This window comes from Schistosoma mansoni, chromosome 5, assembly GCF_000237925.1.
Source record: "Schistosoma mansoni strain Puerto Rico chromosome 5, complete genome".
In the NCBI taxonomy this organism is placed as follows: Eukaryota; Metazoa; Platyhelminthes; class Trematoda; order Strigeidida; family Schistosomatidae; genus Schistosoma; species Schistosoma mansoni.
Window position 1 is genome coordinate 330,700 of NC_031499.1, and position 18,530 is coordinate 349,229.

The following is an 18,530-nucleotide window of genomic DNA, read 5'->3' on the forward strand; positions in this document are numbered from 1 at the left end:
GGAGAATCTCATCCCAAACATCCTTGCATTGTTGCACAAGATGGTTAGAAAACTGCATTTCGTCAGCACCTCCACCAAATAGAACTATATCATCTGGGTATTCTAAGTCAACAAGGGAATCTCCTGGTAGAAGATCGACCCTCAAAAAGTCAGACGATAAAAGTGTTGTATATGAAAGCATGTCTATGACAAAGTTACATACAAATGGGGAAAACGGAAAACCCTGACAAACACCACTTGAATTAACCAGTTCCGATGACAGTTCACCATAACCTCTGAATCAACCAGTAGTGAGCATGTACCAGGTTAACATGCCTCATTGGCAAATCTTTCAACAATAGACATTGCCATAAAACCTGTCAATCCGTGGAATCGAAAGGTACATTTATGTTTCAAAATCTGCCGAGCGCTAAATATTTAATTTATATATCTACGTTGAGGTTTGGAACTAGCCTTGTCTTATCGGGTTTGTCCTACACGAACTGTAGCTAAGCGTTAGATGATTATTGAGGCTAGTTTAGATGTTATAATGGTCAGATTGATTTCTCTGTGATTGTCACAAGAGGATTTTGTCGTTTCTTACAAACTGGGACGAGTAGCGACCGAGACTAGTCAAATTGGACTACATCCAGTTCCCAGAATTTAGCTAAGATCTCAGTTAATTTAACTGCTAAAACTGGAACACCATCCATAAAAATCTCAGCGGTGAGTCCATCGGTCCCTGCTGCTCTCCATCGTCGTAGATTCCCCATAGCATTTTCAGCTTCACTGAGTTGAGAACTCACACCATCCAGAATGAGTGGTATCCTTTTATCAAGCCTCTTCAACAATGGCCAATGGCAATGTGGTCTACTTAGGTCCATCATAAGGTTGAATGTGGAGGTTGCCACGACAGACACTGCTTCCCTTAATGTTAATGTTAAGTTAATGTTTTCCAGAACTAGATGGTTATCTGAGCATAGTTACAACAGGTGGTCGCTATCATACATTTCACCGTTAACTTTACCTGAGCTGCAATCAATGGGAGCAATGGCGTGTCTTTATCTTTTGGAGTTCTTACTGTCCGGTTTGTTCAGACAGTTCACAAGCGACTGTTAAATGGAATCCAGTCTAGGAGAGCTTGTCCTGTTTTAGTACTCAATGATATACCTTAACCAGAGGGGTCACGGGAAATAGCAATGAGGTCTCCAAATACTTGAACGGTAAGTCGTGCCGTTCCTTCATATTGATAAGGTGAGGTCCAATGAATGACCGTACTTGGATCCTGTATCCGCGTCCCAGAGACACAGTATACGTCGATAACGCGGAATTCTAGAGTCCTGGCTTGAGCAGTCTGTTGTCCTATCTGACACAAGTTTCGAACAGTAAAAGCTCCAACATGCAGTTTAGAGAGTGGTTTAAGCATACCAAGAATAACGTTTCTTGAACTAGAAACATTGGTATTGTTGGCGCATGGTGGCGAAGATAAATGAGGGTTAATCGTGAGGATTCGATTGTGAGCAAGATCTTAGTTGCTGACCATTATTGTTATTAATGGCTCTATTCAATAATATATTCTGGTACAATATAGAATTCTCAACACGAGGTATTTCAACAAGTTTTTTCTTTTCCAAGAAACAAAAAAAGAAACAGAGAAAAGGTGAAAAAAATCTGAGTCTGTACAAATTATCAAATTTGAGACATGCTTATGAATACAGGTTATTTACTAGGCTAACTCTAACAACCTGTTCGTCACAGAGTATATTTGCTAGGTAAGTTATTCCAGAACTTTTATAGATTTGCTTGTGTGTATGGATTTTAATATATTTGCATTTCGTTCTACCAGAAGATATACAAGAATAAAGATATGAATGAAATGGAGGTTAGTATCTGATAATACCTGCCAGGAGGTTGCAAGACTTAGGATATCTTTATTTATTTATGTAAACACATAAATATTGGTACAAGGGGCACTAGATATATATGCGCCACACAAAACAATGAGAATGGGAGGTGCATATAATAAAAAAGAAAGGAACAATAACCACAGATTAGTGTATGTTAGTGTAATAATAAGGGTAATAATGGGGGAAACAGAAATGTACAAACAGAAGAACTCTTTCAGTAAAGGAAGTTATGACCGCTCTTTATGAAGAAAGTGAGAAAAGGTTACAGTAGGATCGCCACTGGCCACCCAGGGTGAGTACTGGATTAGACTCTTGCCAGTCTTGTATAAGTACTTTGCACTTCGAAGGTGCAAAGCATATACTATACCTATGGACACTAATTGCCAACTGATTAAATATGGATTGCATGCCTTGGGCATTACCGCACAGTAAGACAATATTATCCACATACTCAAGGTCGAGAAGTCATTCTCCAAACAACAGATCCACACCACCATTTCCTACATCCATCAGAGCTGTTTCCAGAATGTCGTCGATGGCAAAGTTGAAGAGGAATGGTGAGATCGGGCAACCCTGCCTAACCCCGCTGCTTGAATGGAACAAGGGAGAAAGGTGGTTGTATGCCCTCACTCTGCCTGAGGTGTTCGTGTACAGAGCCTTTAAGATGTTAATAAACTTCTCAGGCACACACTTCTTCAATAGACAATCCCAGAGAACAGTCCTGTTCAACGAATCGAAGGCAGCCCTAATATCGAGGAACACTACGATTGTTGACCTGTGATAATTTTGACGGTGTTCCAAAATTTGGCGGAGGGTGAAAATGTGATCAATACATCCTCGACCTGAACGAAAACCGGCCTTCTCTTCACGAGTCAATCTTTCTCAGGTTTTGAACAGCCTACGAAGTATGACGGAAGCCAACGGTTTGGACGCAATCGGAAATAGACTTATCCGCCGATAGTTGTTACGGAAATGACGTGAACATTTGTTAAAGATAGGAAAAACTATCGTCTTATTTCACGACGTTGAAACACTCTCTAGCTCCCAGAACTTTGTAAACAACTCAGTCAGTTCCTTAGCCAGAAAGTCACCACTAACTTTAAAAAGAGCCAGAGGTAAATCATCTGGACCCGGTGATTTGTAGCGTTTCAAAGTTGGAGTTCCTTGAACACTTCCAGCTCATTTGGGGGAGCAGTCGTCACCGGCCATGGAGGGCAGGACAATCTTATCGATGTTGCCGGAGCAGCAGGCCAGTTGAACTGCCCTCCAAAGAATTCTGCCCATCGTCCAAGACGTCGATAGATGTTAGTGATTGCCATCCCGTTATCTTCACAGAATGTTTCGCTCACGCCACACTTCTTGTTGCCAGTGGCTCAGATGAGTTGGAAGAGCTTTCGGCAGTTACCAGATGCAGCTGCTGCTTCCAGATAAATGGAATGACCATATCTACTAAAAAATACTATTCACGCTCCTATTAAAATGTCTATCAACGACCATATAAATAATGACCTCAAAAGATTTACCACACCTATTGCTAACTACCTTTAGCACTCTCCGCAGTACAGAAAATTCTTTTCTCAAAAGCCCGGGAAAAATAATGGACAGTAGTAAAGAATAATAGGTAATATGCGAGAATTTACAAATTGTAAGAGTAAATGGCAAGTAATCCCAAAATCATGCAGCCTCTTTATGTAATAAGTCAGACGATAAACTTTTCTCGATAACAGTAAAACATGAGAAGGCCAAGAGAGATCAGAGGAAAAAGTAGCACCAAGATATTTGACCTCCGACACTGTGTTTATCGAGGAGTCCTCAATGGCACAAGCACCATGGGATCCCAAAATAGTGTATAGGTGCTGTCCATGTCTCAGGCTAAATTTAACAGCTTGATATTTAGATGGATTAGGTAAGAGACCATTACCGACAGACCACTATTCAGTACGAGACAAAAACCTGTTTATTTCTATGGGATGTAAAGAGGTTGAAATTGAAGGTAATATCGTTGAAGATGCTATACATTTAAAAGAAACATCATACTGCTGTCGCCCCCAAATGCCCTGGTACAGCTGAGAGTGGGGAGAGTCCGCTCTCCCTCTCGAAATGCTCTCACACAACCACGTGTATATAGTCTCTGCCGGGGATGTCCTATTCACTGCCTTCTCGTGGCGAGTGTGTTGTTCACGAAAGTGAGAGGACGAAAAGCGAATGTCCGGCGCTTTAACCGGATTGATGGACACGGGAAGTCCACCTAGGGGAGTTGGAAAACCCTGATTCCAAACCAATGGTGCACATGGGCTCCAGTATCCTGAGAGAACAAATGGCGTATGAATCAATCGTTGGTCACCGACTACCATGGGACTGCATCTCCTCACGATGCCCCACTGCCTTGTGGGTCAGACCTTTAGGTCGAAGGCTCCGAATGTGGCCCCCTAAGAAAACCACCTGCTTTAGTTTGGGCACCTGAGCAGTATCACAGACCTCACACAAATCGAATGAGACTTGTGCGGCGCATATGTATTCGTTGCCTCTTTGTACCAATATTTATGTGTTTAAATAAATAAATAAAAATTATACTGCTGTCATAACCCTCAACAGTTAGCAGCAAGACTTCGCTCTCAGATCTCAAGTTGATACTTTTAGTCTTACGATTTTTAATCGACCTGAGTGACACGGTAGGGCCTGTAGGAACATGTATTTTATGCTATATAGCTCAGTTCAATCATAACGATAGGCAAGTGCGACTACTACGTAAAGGTAGCAGCCAGGATCGAGGTATTTGAAATGATATAGATCCAGTTGCTATTTTTCAGCTAGTTTCAATCAGTAGGGATGAATGAATAAATCATCGTGTGAGGTCTTGCTTTCTCATCTGCATTAGTTTTTTTCCGACGCAATAAGTGGTAAACGGAAGCTCTTCTGCAATTGTAACAAACATCCATACCAGTAGCAGTACTAGCATTTTTTGAAGTTATTGCAGAAATACAATAATAGTAATCGACCATCATTATAGAGACAAGTGGATGTTTATGTGCTTAGTAATTGAATCAGTTTTGATGCAAGAAATTTAGCCATTCATATAAACATTGGTGTGACAGACAAGAAAATACTATTACATGCTCAATATAATAACCGTAACTGAAAGACTAGTATACTATAAGCTTGTTTAGGACCCTGCATACGAGAATGACATCGAGTTACAATGTTCAAATCATTGTGTGGGCTCGTAATATTACCTCTTTAACAACCTGTACGAGGTAACATAGAACTCAAATCTGCGAATCAGTGGTAGAAGAAAAGAAGATATTTATTCATAATAATTAGAATCCCCCATATAGTGCAACAATTCATCACAATAAACGGTAACGTACCCTAATTTTAGTTGATCTGCACCTGACAGTATACTACAGACAGTCCATCCAGCTAATTTAAAGGCATTATTCTTTATCTCAGCGGCCAAAACAGCCCCCCGTTGAGTATCAAGTTTAGTACGCCAATCGACACCACCGCAATACTGAGACAAAAAATGTCCATAGAGTGGAAAAATTTTATAAAACATACATAACATAGGATTATTATTATTATTATTATACGAGAAATTATTTTATTGTCTAACTGCAGGTTTTTCTTGTTTGGATGATTTCACTACTATATTAAAGATTCCCATTGTGAAAATTAGAACAACACATGTAAGCGAACAATTGTTTTCAATTAGATCGTCATCAGGCTTTACTCTAATATACATGAATATTTATATGAAAATGTTAGACCAATTAAGGCTATTTGAGTCAATAATCACAATGAAATAGAATACGTCACCGCACATAATAATTAAAAGTACAAGTTGATAGTGGGAAGACAGGTATACTGATAGTAGTATTCCTCCGTTTGCTTTACTGACATGGAAAAACTAAGAGAAGATATAAAGCAAATGATTCCTCAAAACATATCGTAAGATAAAAAGATGGATATGGTTCAGTGTGTGAATTTAATGACACTAAGAAAATTTAGAGCAACATATATAAGCGAACAATTTTGTTTCCAATTAGACCATTAGGCTTCAATATACAATAATATTCGCATGCATACAACAAATTATTAAAACCAATCAACATAGTTTGAGTCAGTGATAACAGTGGAATAGATTACATGAATAAGCAAAATGAGTAAAAGAAAAAGGCACAAGTTGATAGTGTGATAACAGCTGCACTGTGATTCTTATCCTTGCTGATTTTTTCTTGAAAAACTAGAAATCTGACCTCTCACATAGGTTAATAATAAGCTTGAATTTTATTATCGTTGCATTAATGACACTTCTATTATCGTTGATCAATATATTGGAAAAGGCGAAACCATCACAATGTCATTAATTTTTCCATTTGTTATTAAGGACAAAATGAACGTTTACTGTACATTTTAGAAGTAAAAAGGGGAGAAACATCTTGAGATATCATCCGTCTACCATTTAAATTTCTATTTTTGACCTTGGAAACGATATCGAAAACGTCTTTAACGCCTCTATTAACGACTAATTTGTGTAGAGGATTCAGGATTCTAACCGACCAATAGTGATTTCTCAACTAAGGGATAAGTTACTTGGTTTTACTACATACATGTATATCAACAAATTTAACTGCTCACGTGGAGAAAGCCATGCTGGGGTACAATAAGACAACCGAGTTGGTGAACAGCTTTTTTCTTGGTTAGGAAAGGGTATGATAAAAACAATACAAAGCTGCGTTCTGTCACACTTGATCGATAGCGGCCATGTGGTAGATAGGAAAAAATCATTCGAAGTAATTTACCATATACATACCAGCTCTTCTCATGAGGTTCAATCTTGTTTCGCATACAGTAGAAACTACAGGGATTCGAACTAACAACCCAAGTCATTGTGTTTATAACAAATTTGTAACTCACTTATCTGTTTCTTGATAGACTTAACCTTAACAAACTATTTTATAATTAGTTTCCATATCCTTTCTTTGAATACACACCGCAGTGTCTAATTATTATGTAATTCTAGTGAATGTTGTTTTAGTGTTTACTTCAAGCTGTTGATCTACTTTAAATTAAGAAACACTGATTCGAGCTTTCATCATTTTTATCACATTTAGTACACCTGCCATCACACTATCAGTTTGTACTTTTTTTTACTCACTATGTTTATTCATGTGATCTATTCCATTGTTATTACTGACTCAAACTGTCTTGATTGGTTTTAATAATTTGTTGTATGCATGCGAATATTATTGTATATTGAAGCCTAATGGTCTAATTGGAAACAAAAGTATCCGCCTTAGCATGTTTTAATTTACAATATGGGGATTTTTAGTTTTATGCGAATTTGCCATGATATTTGTATGAAAAATAGAGTGAGAGAACAATTAAGACCATACGAGAGATCAGTAATATCAAAGAAAGGTGTGTTCAAGTGATTTCTGAACCATTTTCAGCGACACATCAGGATCAGAACATTATCGTTCCCAGCATGGACCGATATGGTAAATTAACGATCGGAAGACACCATAAATATGAGGTTTAACGATTTTCAGAACAGGTGATTACTTGAAGAGTCAGAGTATTTGAGCGATCTTAATGGTGCTTTATGATAGTCATTTTCTATGCCCAATTCTTTATGTAATGATCAGTGCTTTTCGTTACTGTATACAAAATGAAAAATAAATGTTTGTAAAAAGAGTACATTGGAACTTACGCGTGAATCAAATTCATTTAGCGCGCGTATACATACGAATTGTGGAGTGGCTGGCTGATCATCACTAGTTGGTTGAAGTACACCATTCACCTCGCAACGAATAACCATCTGAACATCATTTCCCAAATCAAATATGCGATATCGATATCCTACAGAACCTAATTCTTCTTTACCACCTTCGTGATTTTTATTTTGAGATGGATTTGGACTATCCTCATCCTCCTCTTCATCATCTTTGAAAGGATTTTCTTCAGGGAACGAATATGTTTTACCACCCTAACAATAGGATATGATTTTGTGAATTTAAATTTTCAATATAAATGGTAAACAACCATATTTATTTAGATTAATCCATTCTTATATTTGTTTCCCGTCAAAAATATTTAAAATCAACCAGAATAATATAGTGGTGTAACGGTATGAGTAAGGTGTATCTGACCAACCGATTAGTAACAAAATAAGTAAGCAATATATCCAGTTTTTGCAATAAATTTCGAGCTATATTCTCAGTAATATGAAGAACTAAGGTAGCACAAACTAATCAAACCTCAGCAGATGAAAAAAGTGTTTTAAACCAGTGACTGGATGGTTGGAATTTGGGTGTCTCAAACATTGAACCATAGCTTTATTTTGATTAAAACACAGAAGTGAATAGAATATTCATTCTAGTACACTCTTACCAGGTTTTACATTTATGACAAAATAGTCTAAAAACATGAGCCATAATTGTAAGATCTGATGACAGTTTGTTAAAAAAAATATTTGTCAATCATAAATCTGGTTTTCGATATCGCTTTTATTACTAGCTATGTCTGAACTGGTAGCAAATTAGGCATAAATGGATATTTACACTCCGAAAATTATTGATCACACTGATTTTCACATTCAGTACAGAATTTATTTAAAATTATAATAACTTAGTAACTCAAAGAGGTAGTACCAAAAAATGGGTTAAATTAACCAGTGTTAACAATTGTAACCAATAGTCATAAATCTTCTAATTTAATGCTAGATTTGGTTACTAAGCTCTTCTGGTAACCCCCAGGCTAAATCTGTACAGCAACCTGAACACGAGAGAAAATGTACGAAATGCGGAACAAACGCTTCACTACAAGGTTCTTTAACGTACGGAAAATCTAGTGTATTTTTAGTATTTTGAATGGTCTTGGGCTTCTGGAAAATTCTGGAACGCTACTAAACATAATAGTAGTATAAGTAATTATCCAATCAGAAACGCGACATGTGATTTTTCACTTTCTACAGGCTTCTGGTAAAACTTTTGTTGAATGCCGATTGGACAAGATATTTCTCAGTGTCTTTAGAACCCATTTTGTCTTTTCTCGAAGAATTTTCTGGATCTCACCAACAAAAATTGAAAATGAAAGTCAAAAACATGGCTAGATACTGAGTCATTAAAGGGAAATAAGACAGCCAGTCAGTCACAACGTAGAACTTCGTACGTACGTACGTCAGTTAGAGTTGCCATATCACATTAGCACAGAGATGCAGTTGTCCATCCAAATCCCATAGTGATAGAAGTAGTAAGAGTATAAGCAGTAATAGGAAAGATTAGGGTTTGAAGATGTTATTCAAGGAGTATAATACAGTGAAATAAATTTGGAAAGAGAAAAAGGATACGGACATGAAGAATTCAGAAGATTAGAATTTGGTAGAACACAAAGACTGGATGCACCTTCGCTATTGCAAACGATTTTGAGACATGTTATTCAAGGTCTCTAACCATCGGCTGCTATCATCTCGCGAATCCCAACCAGGTAGTCTACACCTACCAACATGGCTCAGTCCACTTGTCAGTGACTTCATGGATTTGTGCCACGTTTTGGTCTGCCCGCCCTAGTTTCCTTTTAACCTACTCCTACACCATAAAACATTGCACGTCGTGGCAGTCGGTGGTTGGGCATACGTAACACGTGTCCCAGCCATCTCAACTGATGAAGTTACAATACTTCATCAATCGATTTGCCATCCTTCCCTAGTACCTGTTTCCTAACGACTGCATTACTTACTCGGTGATCCCAGGATATACGAGCAATGCTTCGAAGACACCTATGATCCAACACTAGTAGCCTACGAATATCCTCTACTCTTATCGGTCATGTTTCACTGCCATAAAGTAGGACGGAACGAACTTCTGCACAGTAAACCCATCCTTTAGTTGCTAGACGGATATCTCGCCTACGCCATAAATGACGCAAGTTGGAGAAAGCTAGACGAACCTTCTGTATCCGTGCTGAGATTTCGTCACACACCAGACCATAAGGGCTGATGAGACTCCCAAGATAAGTGAAGCTGTCAACACGCTCAACTACTTCACTCCCTATCATTAGTTCAGGTGTCGATGCAACCCAATCCTGAAGTAACATTTTGCACTTCAAGGGAGAGAATCGCATTCCGAACATGCCTGCATTGTTGCTTATAGTGGTCAGAAGGCTCTGCATTTTGTCAGCGTTTTCACCGAATAAAACTATGTCGTCGGCGTATTCTAAGTCAACAAGTGAGTCTCCCGGTAAAAGTTCAACTCCTGGAGATTGAGATGATGAAAATGTTATCTCTAAAAGCATGTCAACGACAAAGTTAAACAACAATGGCGAAAGTGGACAGCCCTGACGAACACCACTTGTAGTAACTAATTCTGATGACAGTTCGCCATAGGCTTTAACTCGACCAGTTGTGTTCGAGTAGAGAGCCTTTATGAGGTTAATGTACTTCTTTGGTACTCCTTTCAGTGACAAACACTGACATAGCACCTCACGATCAACGGAATCAAATACCGCCTTAAGGTCAAGAAATACTACGATTGTGGGACGTCTGAATGTGTGTCTATGTTCTAGGACCTGACGTAGAGTGAATATCTGGTCTATACAACCACGTCCAGGTCGAAAACCAGCCTGTTTTTCTCTAGTCTGCTCTTCACGAGCTTTGATTAAGCGTCGAAGTATTATTGAAGCTAATATTTTAGACACTATGTTAGTAAAACTATGTTAGTAAAACTGATCCCTCTGTGATTGTCACAAGAGGAATTTTGTCCTGGCACAATTAGTGATTGGGATCAGTCAGATCCCAGATTCTACCTAAGACCTCAGTCAATCTCGCTGCTAGTACTGGACAACCATCCTTAAAAATCTCAGGAGTAAACCTGTGAGTAAACCTGTCAGGGCCTGCTGCTCTTCCTCGCTTCAAATTTCCTACAGCTTTTCCAACCTCGTAAAGAGTTGGAGGATTTACATTAACTTGCCGTTCAGGTCAACTGGGGATCGTGGGAAACCGAAGCCTGGCTGAAGGCCAGTTGAACTGATTCCTAAAGTGTTCTGCCAATCAATCAAATCTCCTGGATTGAGAATGAATGATATGTTCATCTTTTTCCGAGATAGTTCCGTTGATAGTTGGGTTCCTGATACCGGTTTCTTTAACAAGTCTGAACAGTTGTCTTCTGTTGCCTATTGCCACTGCCTTTTCCATCTCTCTTGCTTTCGCTACCCACCACTGTTCACAATCATTGCGTAGGCTTCTTATTAGCCTGCGCTTAAGTTGACCCCGCTCTTCGTTATGTTCAGAGCCAGATGGGATGAGTTTTCGAGCAACTATCAGTGCGGTAGATGCTGCTGAGATCCAGTGTTTCTCCCTAAACTTATGGTTTACCGTACTGGCAGATATCACTGCTGTTTCTACAGCTATTCGGATGTCATTCCACACTGTCTCGGGGTGGGCACAACTTACATGGCTGCCTGTTTTTCTAGTTGTTTCTGAAATATATTCTTAGCTTGCCTATCATTAAGTAAAACCCTAAGAGGTTTCCCTGTAGTGTCTTTCCTACGTCCAGTAAGACGCAGACAGATACGTGCTCGCACTAGAGCATGATCTGAATTTAAACATGTGCTCCAGAATGAGCGACAGTCTTCTATCGAGCCCTCCATCGGTGGCTGGTAGCGATGTGATCTAATTGGGTCCAACGTTGGGACGAATTCGGGGGTCGCTATGTCAAAAGATGTTTTCCCTCGTGCTTAAAGTTAGTATTTACAATAAACAGGGGGTTATCTAAGCATAGCTGCAACAGACGGTTGCCATTATCTGTTCTTTCAGCCACGACACCATAAGATCCACCCACGTGTCTTTCCCTTTCACTTAGTTTACCTACTTGAGCATTAAAGTCACCAGCCACTATTACTACATCAGAACGCCTAGCTTTTCGGAGAAGGTCGGAAAGCTTTCTGTAAAACTCATCTTTTATATCATCTGGGCTGCAGTCAGTAGGAGAGTAGGCAGAGACGACGAAAAGGTAACGACGAGTGTCCCTATCTTTCCGAATCCTTACTGTTCCGTTTAGTCGGACAGAGCACAGACGACTGTCTACTGGGATCCAGTCTAAAAGAGCTAGTTCTGCCCTACGACTTAATGCTATATCTATGCCAGCGAGACCACGGGAAGCAGCATCAGGGCTTCCAGATACACGAAGCGTGTATCGAGATGAATCTTTATTTTGATTAGGTGCGGTCAAATGAATGACACTACTCGGATCTTGTATGCGCGTTTCGGAGACGCAGCACACATCGATGGTGTAAGATTCTAGAGTCCTAGCTAAGGAAGCTTGTTGTCCTATTTGGCACAATGTTCGGACATTAAAAGTTCCTACATGTAGTTTAGAGCGTGGTTTCAGGAGACCAGGAATAACGTTCTGTGTACTCGAATCGTTTGCCCTAGCGGTGCGAGGTGATAAAAGGACGTGGGAAGGGTTAGTCGTGGAGATAAGAGAGTTGTTAGGAGGTGTAGGAAGGATTTGAAAGTGACCAACTTGGTCTCGTGTGGAGTTGAGGGTATGAGGGCTAGTATCACTTCCCGGCTGCCCACACCGTGGAAGGGTATTTCTTGAGGGACCTGAAAAGGAAGTTGGATTAGTGTTGGTCTTAACGACCCGGGAGCGTGACCGCAATGCCCAAGGGACAACTGCTTGAGGCCTTTTTGTGGGGGATTTTTGACGTGTTAGCTTCGTTCTTCAAAGGGTCTTACCGCCGGAGACGGAAATCCGTGAGGTAAGGTGAGGCATGACATTTTTAGGGTCGACCTTTTCTAACCCCTCCATTCCTTGTGAGAAGGCAGCATCGCTGCAGATGCTGGTTGTCCGAGGGAAACACCTTACTGCTGTCACACCCCTCTACAGTCAGCAGTACAACTTCGCCCTCAAACCTTGAGTTGCGGCTTTTAGTCTTACCGTTCTCCAATCGACCTGCCTGGCATGGTAGAACCTACAGGAACATACGTTCCAACCAATATAGCTCGGTTGGGTCATCACGATAGGCAAGCCCGACCACCACGTAAAGGTAGCAGCTACGGCCGGGAGGGAGAATAAATGATTAGCCAAATTACTTTGTGATACTTCCATCATTTCAGCTGTTTATATTGACATATCGTAGAACCTAATGAGTTTTGGTAACCTAAATGATTCATGAACAAGTCTCAGTAACAGTTTGAAGAGATATCCATTTTTGGTATAAGACAACGCCTTCAGTTTTTGACTTATGACAACCTCTGTGTATGCAGTTATGGTGAAGAAATCCAGTGAAATAAAGGCCGCTTACTTTTCATGAAGCTGAAGACAACAGATTATCCTATATATTACTTTGGTAAGACGACACCTTAAATTCGTTGGGTACTGACAACTTTTGTTTGAGTGGTAGATAACCAGTGAAAATAGAGTGTTTCAATTTGTTTCGTGAATACATAAGTATGTGCGATAACGCTTTTTCTGAACAATGAAGGAAACCAAATAGTTTTATCATATGCGTCGTATGGTCGAATCTAGTTGATCTTTATTAGCTTGTATTTCTTGTTATTAAACAGTGATAACTCTAATGACATTGATGGGCGATGCTAAGTATGAAGTAATGGGTAATCTGGTAAACCGTAAAGCCTAATAACTACAAAAAAGGAAACTTGCATTTTTAGGAAATTCGGGTCACTAATATGGGGTATGATCAAGACTATTCAGTTAATCAAGAATAAAATCTGATCACCTGAATAAATCGCATTGTAAGAAAGTGTCTTCAGAAGTTTGAATAAAGGGATCGGGATATTATGCTATAAGTGATGTCATATGTTTTGGTTGGACACATGAGACGGATATCTGTATTTTTTGAAAGTTGCCGACTACTGGTACTTTACTCGTTCCGTAGAACTACAAAACAACCAATCTAGAACGCGAATGGAAATCAAGTATCACTTACCATCAGTAGCATTTGTTGAGATAAATTAGTATTTATAAAAGTAGCTTCTAATGCCAAACGCTGAGGTGAATTAATATGACCAGGTTCTTCATTAGGTGGTTCTGTTGCAGTTTCACATACACTAACGAAATCTAAAAGTAAGATTGTGAGGAATGAATATTTATTTTGTAAGGTATATGCATTCAGGTTTATAAATGGTATCACTAACAGTAGGTGACTTAGAAAAATATGGGAAAAATTACTGGTCATCAAAATGACTCGTAGTTAAACATCCCTATACATATTTTTAGTGTTAGTTTGCATACCACGTCTCGGTAGGCAGTGAATGAACATTCAGAGCTACCAAGTCAACTTTACACGAGTAAAAGATTAGTTACAAATAAGAACCAATTAAACCGCAGTACCATACAGGTGAACCCCTATGCAATGCAGTTTATATATATATATAATAAATTTCAACAATTGTTCGAATACTTTCTGCAAAAATACACGAACTTACCAGATTCAGCATCTTCGCGCTTATCAAAGAACAAACGGTCTTGTATACGTTGTACAATGAGATCCCAAGGATACACCGAACGAGTGCAACACATAATCATGGCAGCAATCGTATCTGTGCAATATACTTTGCCAACGGAGTCGCTAGCTAGACGGTGAATTACTGGGTCTCTGGAAGTCGTAACTGTGTGGAGAACCCGATTTACTCTTACAAGAGGACGTTCGTTTCGCGTGCTAACACGGTCATATGATTTGTCATAATACTCCATTTCTCCACAATTAACTCTACAAGTAATAAATTAAGTTGTTAGAACGGTTGAGAATCATATCAAAAGCAACAGTTGCAGAAATACTCACTTGTCAATAGGCTCCTTTACATTAGGTAGGGCCAACTTTGCAAGTCTAGCGAAATCTAGCTCTTCCAACATTGTCCAATTATCCTTAATTTGAATAGACGCATCACGCACTGCCCTATGGGCCTGTCTGCGATCACTATTAGAGCCCCAAGCACCTGCATTGGATCTCCAACCTTGGGTTCCCCCTCGTCGCTGACCGACACCTTGGGGTCCCCAGTGTTGCCACCGTCTATTCTGTTGTAACATCATACGTTCTCTGTCTGATGCGCTGCGTAGCTTGCGGTTTAATACACCACCTTGGTTTCCGATCATCTGATATCCTGACCGGCCTCCTGTCCAAGAGTACCCTGCACCTGGACCACCCAAACCACGGCGACCACGCTGTAATTAACAAATAAAAGGCCGAATTCTAAGTGTTTCAATGAATATATATATATATATATAACAGACTAGAGAACACCGACCACATTCAGAATGCTAACACGAAAAAAGGAGAAAATCAACAATCCCCCAAGGCCGTTAATTGGACTTGGAAAAGTCAGTGATAGATATGGAATTAATTCTCACGTAGAGCCTGGGACAAATGTTAACCTAAGTTTTTTTTCTACATTAACAAAACGATACAAAATTGACGAGGCGAGTGTTAAGGTTGTCAAAATTATGGAGTAGAAATCAAAATTAGGTGAAGCATTGAGGATGTGATTAAATAACACGGCGTGAGTTGCGTATGAAAAGAAAAACATTGGGAATTAAGAACAATATAAAAGCGAATGTCTGCACCAGTGACAGAGACATGATCACATCCTCTTTTCTTCTCTACAGGCGAGTTCAAAATGCAGAAACGAACTGAGTACCAGTGACGTACAGATTTTCTCAGTAAGTCATCAATTCTTGGGAGTAGTGTCTACAACTTTAATTGGCTAATTCAAGGGAACACTACGCTAACAGACCACTAGAGAGGATAAATATAGGCCGTCAGTCTTTTCTTCAATACGCAGTTCAAAGTTTGGAAGCATATTACCGACAAAACAAGTTTATATTGCTTTAAAGAAAATCAGTCTTAAGGCAATGACTTACAGTTAATAAATCTTAGGAATGGTCCAAACACTCTGCTTCCACTATAAACCATTAACGAGACTACAGATTATTGTATCTATTTGAGAACTTATGTATCCTTGACAAAACCCACTGATGTCCCTAAACGTGATTTACTTAATACAACGAAAACGAAAAATGGGTGACAATGTCAAGTCACAAACTCATCACAGATTAATAGAAAATACGTAAGAATGTCTACATACATAAGGAACGGAAGGTGGTAACCGAGTAAAAATAACCTACACACAAATATTTTGTTATCTTGAAAATTATATTGAAGAGTACAAAAGTTCTGTACATGACTCAAGGCAATATTTAGGGGTTTTTTGTCTTGTTATATTTCCGAGTGACTTATTCTCAGCGTTAAAATCAAAAACCCTAGAACTGTTCTTAAACGGCAAAAAAAGGGTGGCGTGGGGTTTAACTGACCATAGGGAATCTATATCTTTGACGAATAGCAGGAGTTTTCGTTTCACGAACGGAAGAAACCAGTTGGAAATTGTTGTCGTCCTCGTCATGATAGTAAGCGTACTGTGAACCGACAGACTGGGAGACATAGCGACCTAAAAATTTCATAGGGTAAAGTTTAGATAAAACCTTTGTTTTTCATATCTTGAAAAATATTTCCTGACCAATCTGCAACCTAGAGAATTAAGGAATTTTTCAATGGAAGCTTACTCTGCCTAGGCGGGTATCCTTTGAAAATGGCTGAAAAGGCATGTTTCTAAACTCTTCTGGTATGTCTGTTGGGCCCCAACCTGTAGGGTTATTGCTGAGAGAAAGGGATCCAAATTCGGGGAGCACCACATCACTTGACATCATGTTTTAGCCTTTAGATCGCGCTCTCTACGTTAAATGGTTCAAATGGTTGTGGACGGAATAGAAGAAGCTTTCGCTTAACGGGCTTCTGTGTTGAGTAGCAGTAAGTCACCAATACCTCCAGGCAAGAACCTAGGTATATTAATGATAATAGAGGGAAAAAAGAAATTGGCAAATCATAATAATATGTTATCCTTAGTTCTTAAGAACAGGTCAAGTTTCCTCTTAAAGGACTCCTGGGAAGTCGCTTGAACTAGCTCAGTCGACAGCGAATTCCAGCATTTGACAACTCTTACGGAATAGAAGTTGTGTCTACAGTCTGTTCTGCTCTGTTGGGTCTCCAGTTTCTGGGTGTTACCCCTTAGGTTAGTGTTGTGACTAAGCTTAAGTAGATGTTAAAGGGGATGACCAGAAGTGTTAAGGATACTGTAAGTCATTAGGAGGTCACCTCTAAGACGCCTGTACTCTAACGGGTAAAGGTTAAGTGATTGGAGGCGCTCTTCATAAGGTTTAAATTTGAGTCCCCGAACTGATTTCGTGGCTCGACGTTGGATACGTTCCAGAGTGTCCCTATATTTTTGGAGGGAGGGGGGAAATACTTTGTTTCCGTACTGTAAATGGCGACGAATAAAACTGTTGAAGATTATGTGGAAAGTTCTACCGTCAAACTGGCCAAAAATGCGCTTCAATGTTACCAGTTCAAGGTTTGCTTGAAATGCGTTTTTGTCAGAGTTAGCATACGACTTCAAGTCCTAGGGTACCAACACTCCTAAATCCTTTTCGACTTGGGAAACTTCTAGAGAGGAGTTTTCTAAGTTATAACTATAGTCTGCAACATGTCGCCGATAGACTTCTTTACACTTTGAAGTGTTGAAGGTAAGTCTGTTGTCGTCTGCCCAACATTGAAGTCGAGTCAGATCCTCCTGAAGTGCTAGTATATCCTTTTGGTTACGTATCTCTCTCCAAAGTTTCACATCATCAGCAAAAAGCAATAAGTCAGATGAAACTTGTTGAGGAAGATCGTTAATGTAAATCAAGAAGAGAAGAAGTCCTAGCATTGAGCCCTGGGGGACCCTACTAGGACATTCCATAGCTTGAGAGAGAGTGAAGTTAACCCTGACCTTAAAATGTCGGCTTTCTAGATATGAAGCGAGCCAGTCAATCCAATCGTCTAAGCTTATTGATAGGACATACGTGTTTGACCTTATCAAAAGCTTTTGAGAAATCAAGGTAAGTGATGTCAACCTTCCCCTTCCGATCAAGGATGGTTGTCCATCTATCCACCGCAGTCAGCAGGTTAGTCATATAAGAATGACCCTTTCTGAAACCATGCTGTCGGGTCGAGAAGAACTTTAGGTATAATAAGTATTCGTGTATACCGCCGTATATTAAGGAATCCATAATTTTAGAAGGTATGGAGAGAAGGGCCACTGGTCGGTAGCTTGAGAGTGCACTGCGTCGACCTCCTTTGAAAATTGGTGTGATGTGAGCCAGCTTCTGAATTTCCGGTAGTTTGCCTCTGCTTAGCGAGTGTGAAAACATTATGCTAAGTGGTGGTGCCAAGATTGAAGCTGCCTCCCTCAGTTTAGCAGAGTGAACCATATCCGGACCGAGAGAGGTGTCTTTTCTTATGTGTTGCAGTTTACGGAGCACCAGGTCAGCACTCAGGTGCACTTTGGAAAGTCCTGTACAGGTGCATGTGAAGTTTTCATCAATGTAGTTGATGTGAGTCGATTGAAATGTCCGAGAGTATTGTTCAGTCAAAAGGTTAGTGGCACCCCCATCTTTATTGGTTGGACCATTAGGACCTAGCAGTTGGGAAACTCCAGTTTTGCCTTGTCGAAGAGAAGCTGCGTAACTGAATGAGCTTTTCGGATTGGAAACAAATGTATCGATAAGCTTGGTCTGGTACTGAAGCCTC

General features: G+C 39.7%; 1 protein-coding gene across 1 annotated transcript in view; it reads right to left on the reverse strand.

The window, feature by feature from the left end:
• The window catches only part of Smp_136290 (putative eukaryotictranslation initiation factor 3 subunit), a gene marked incomplete at both ends in the record, with an annotated part of 41,650 nt that extends 25,038 nt beyond the window's left edge, over positions 1–16,612 (reverse strand). The window contains 8 exons of the mRNA XM_018797541.1: positions 5,255–5,397; positions 7,600–7,875; positions 13,839–13,969; positions 14,338–14,621; positions 14,694–15,073; positions 16,220–16,353; positions 16,388–16,433; positions 16,469–16,612. Of these exons, the coding sequence (XP_018652573.1) occupies positions 5,255–5,397; positions 7,600–7,875; positions 13,839–13,969; positions 14,338–14,621; positions 14,694–15,073; positions 16,220–16,353; positions 16,388–16,433; positions 16,469–16,612 (1,538 nt within the window). The remainder of the gene's footprint in view (positions 1–5,254; positions 5,398–7,599; positions 7,876–13,838; positions 13,970–14,337; positions 14,622–14,693; positions 15,074–16,219; positions 16,354–16,387; positions 16,434–16,468) is intronic.
• Positions 16,613–18,530: the final 1,918 nt, after the last annotated feature.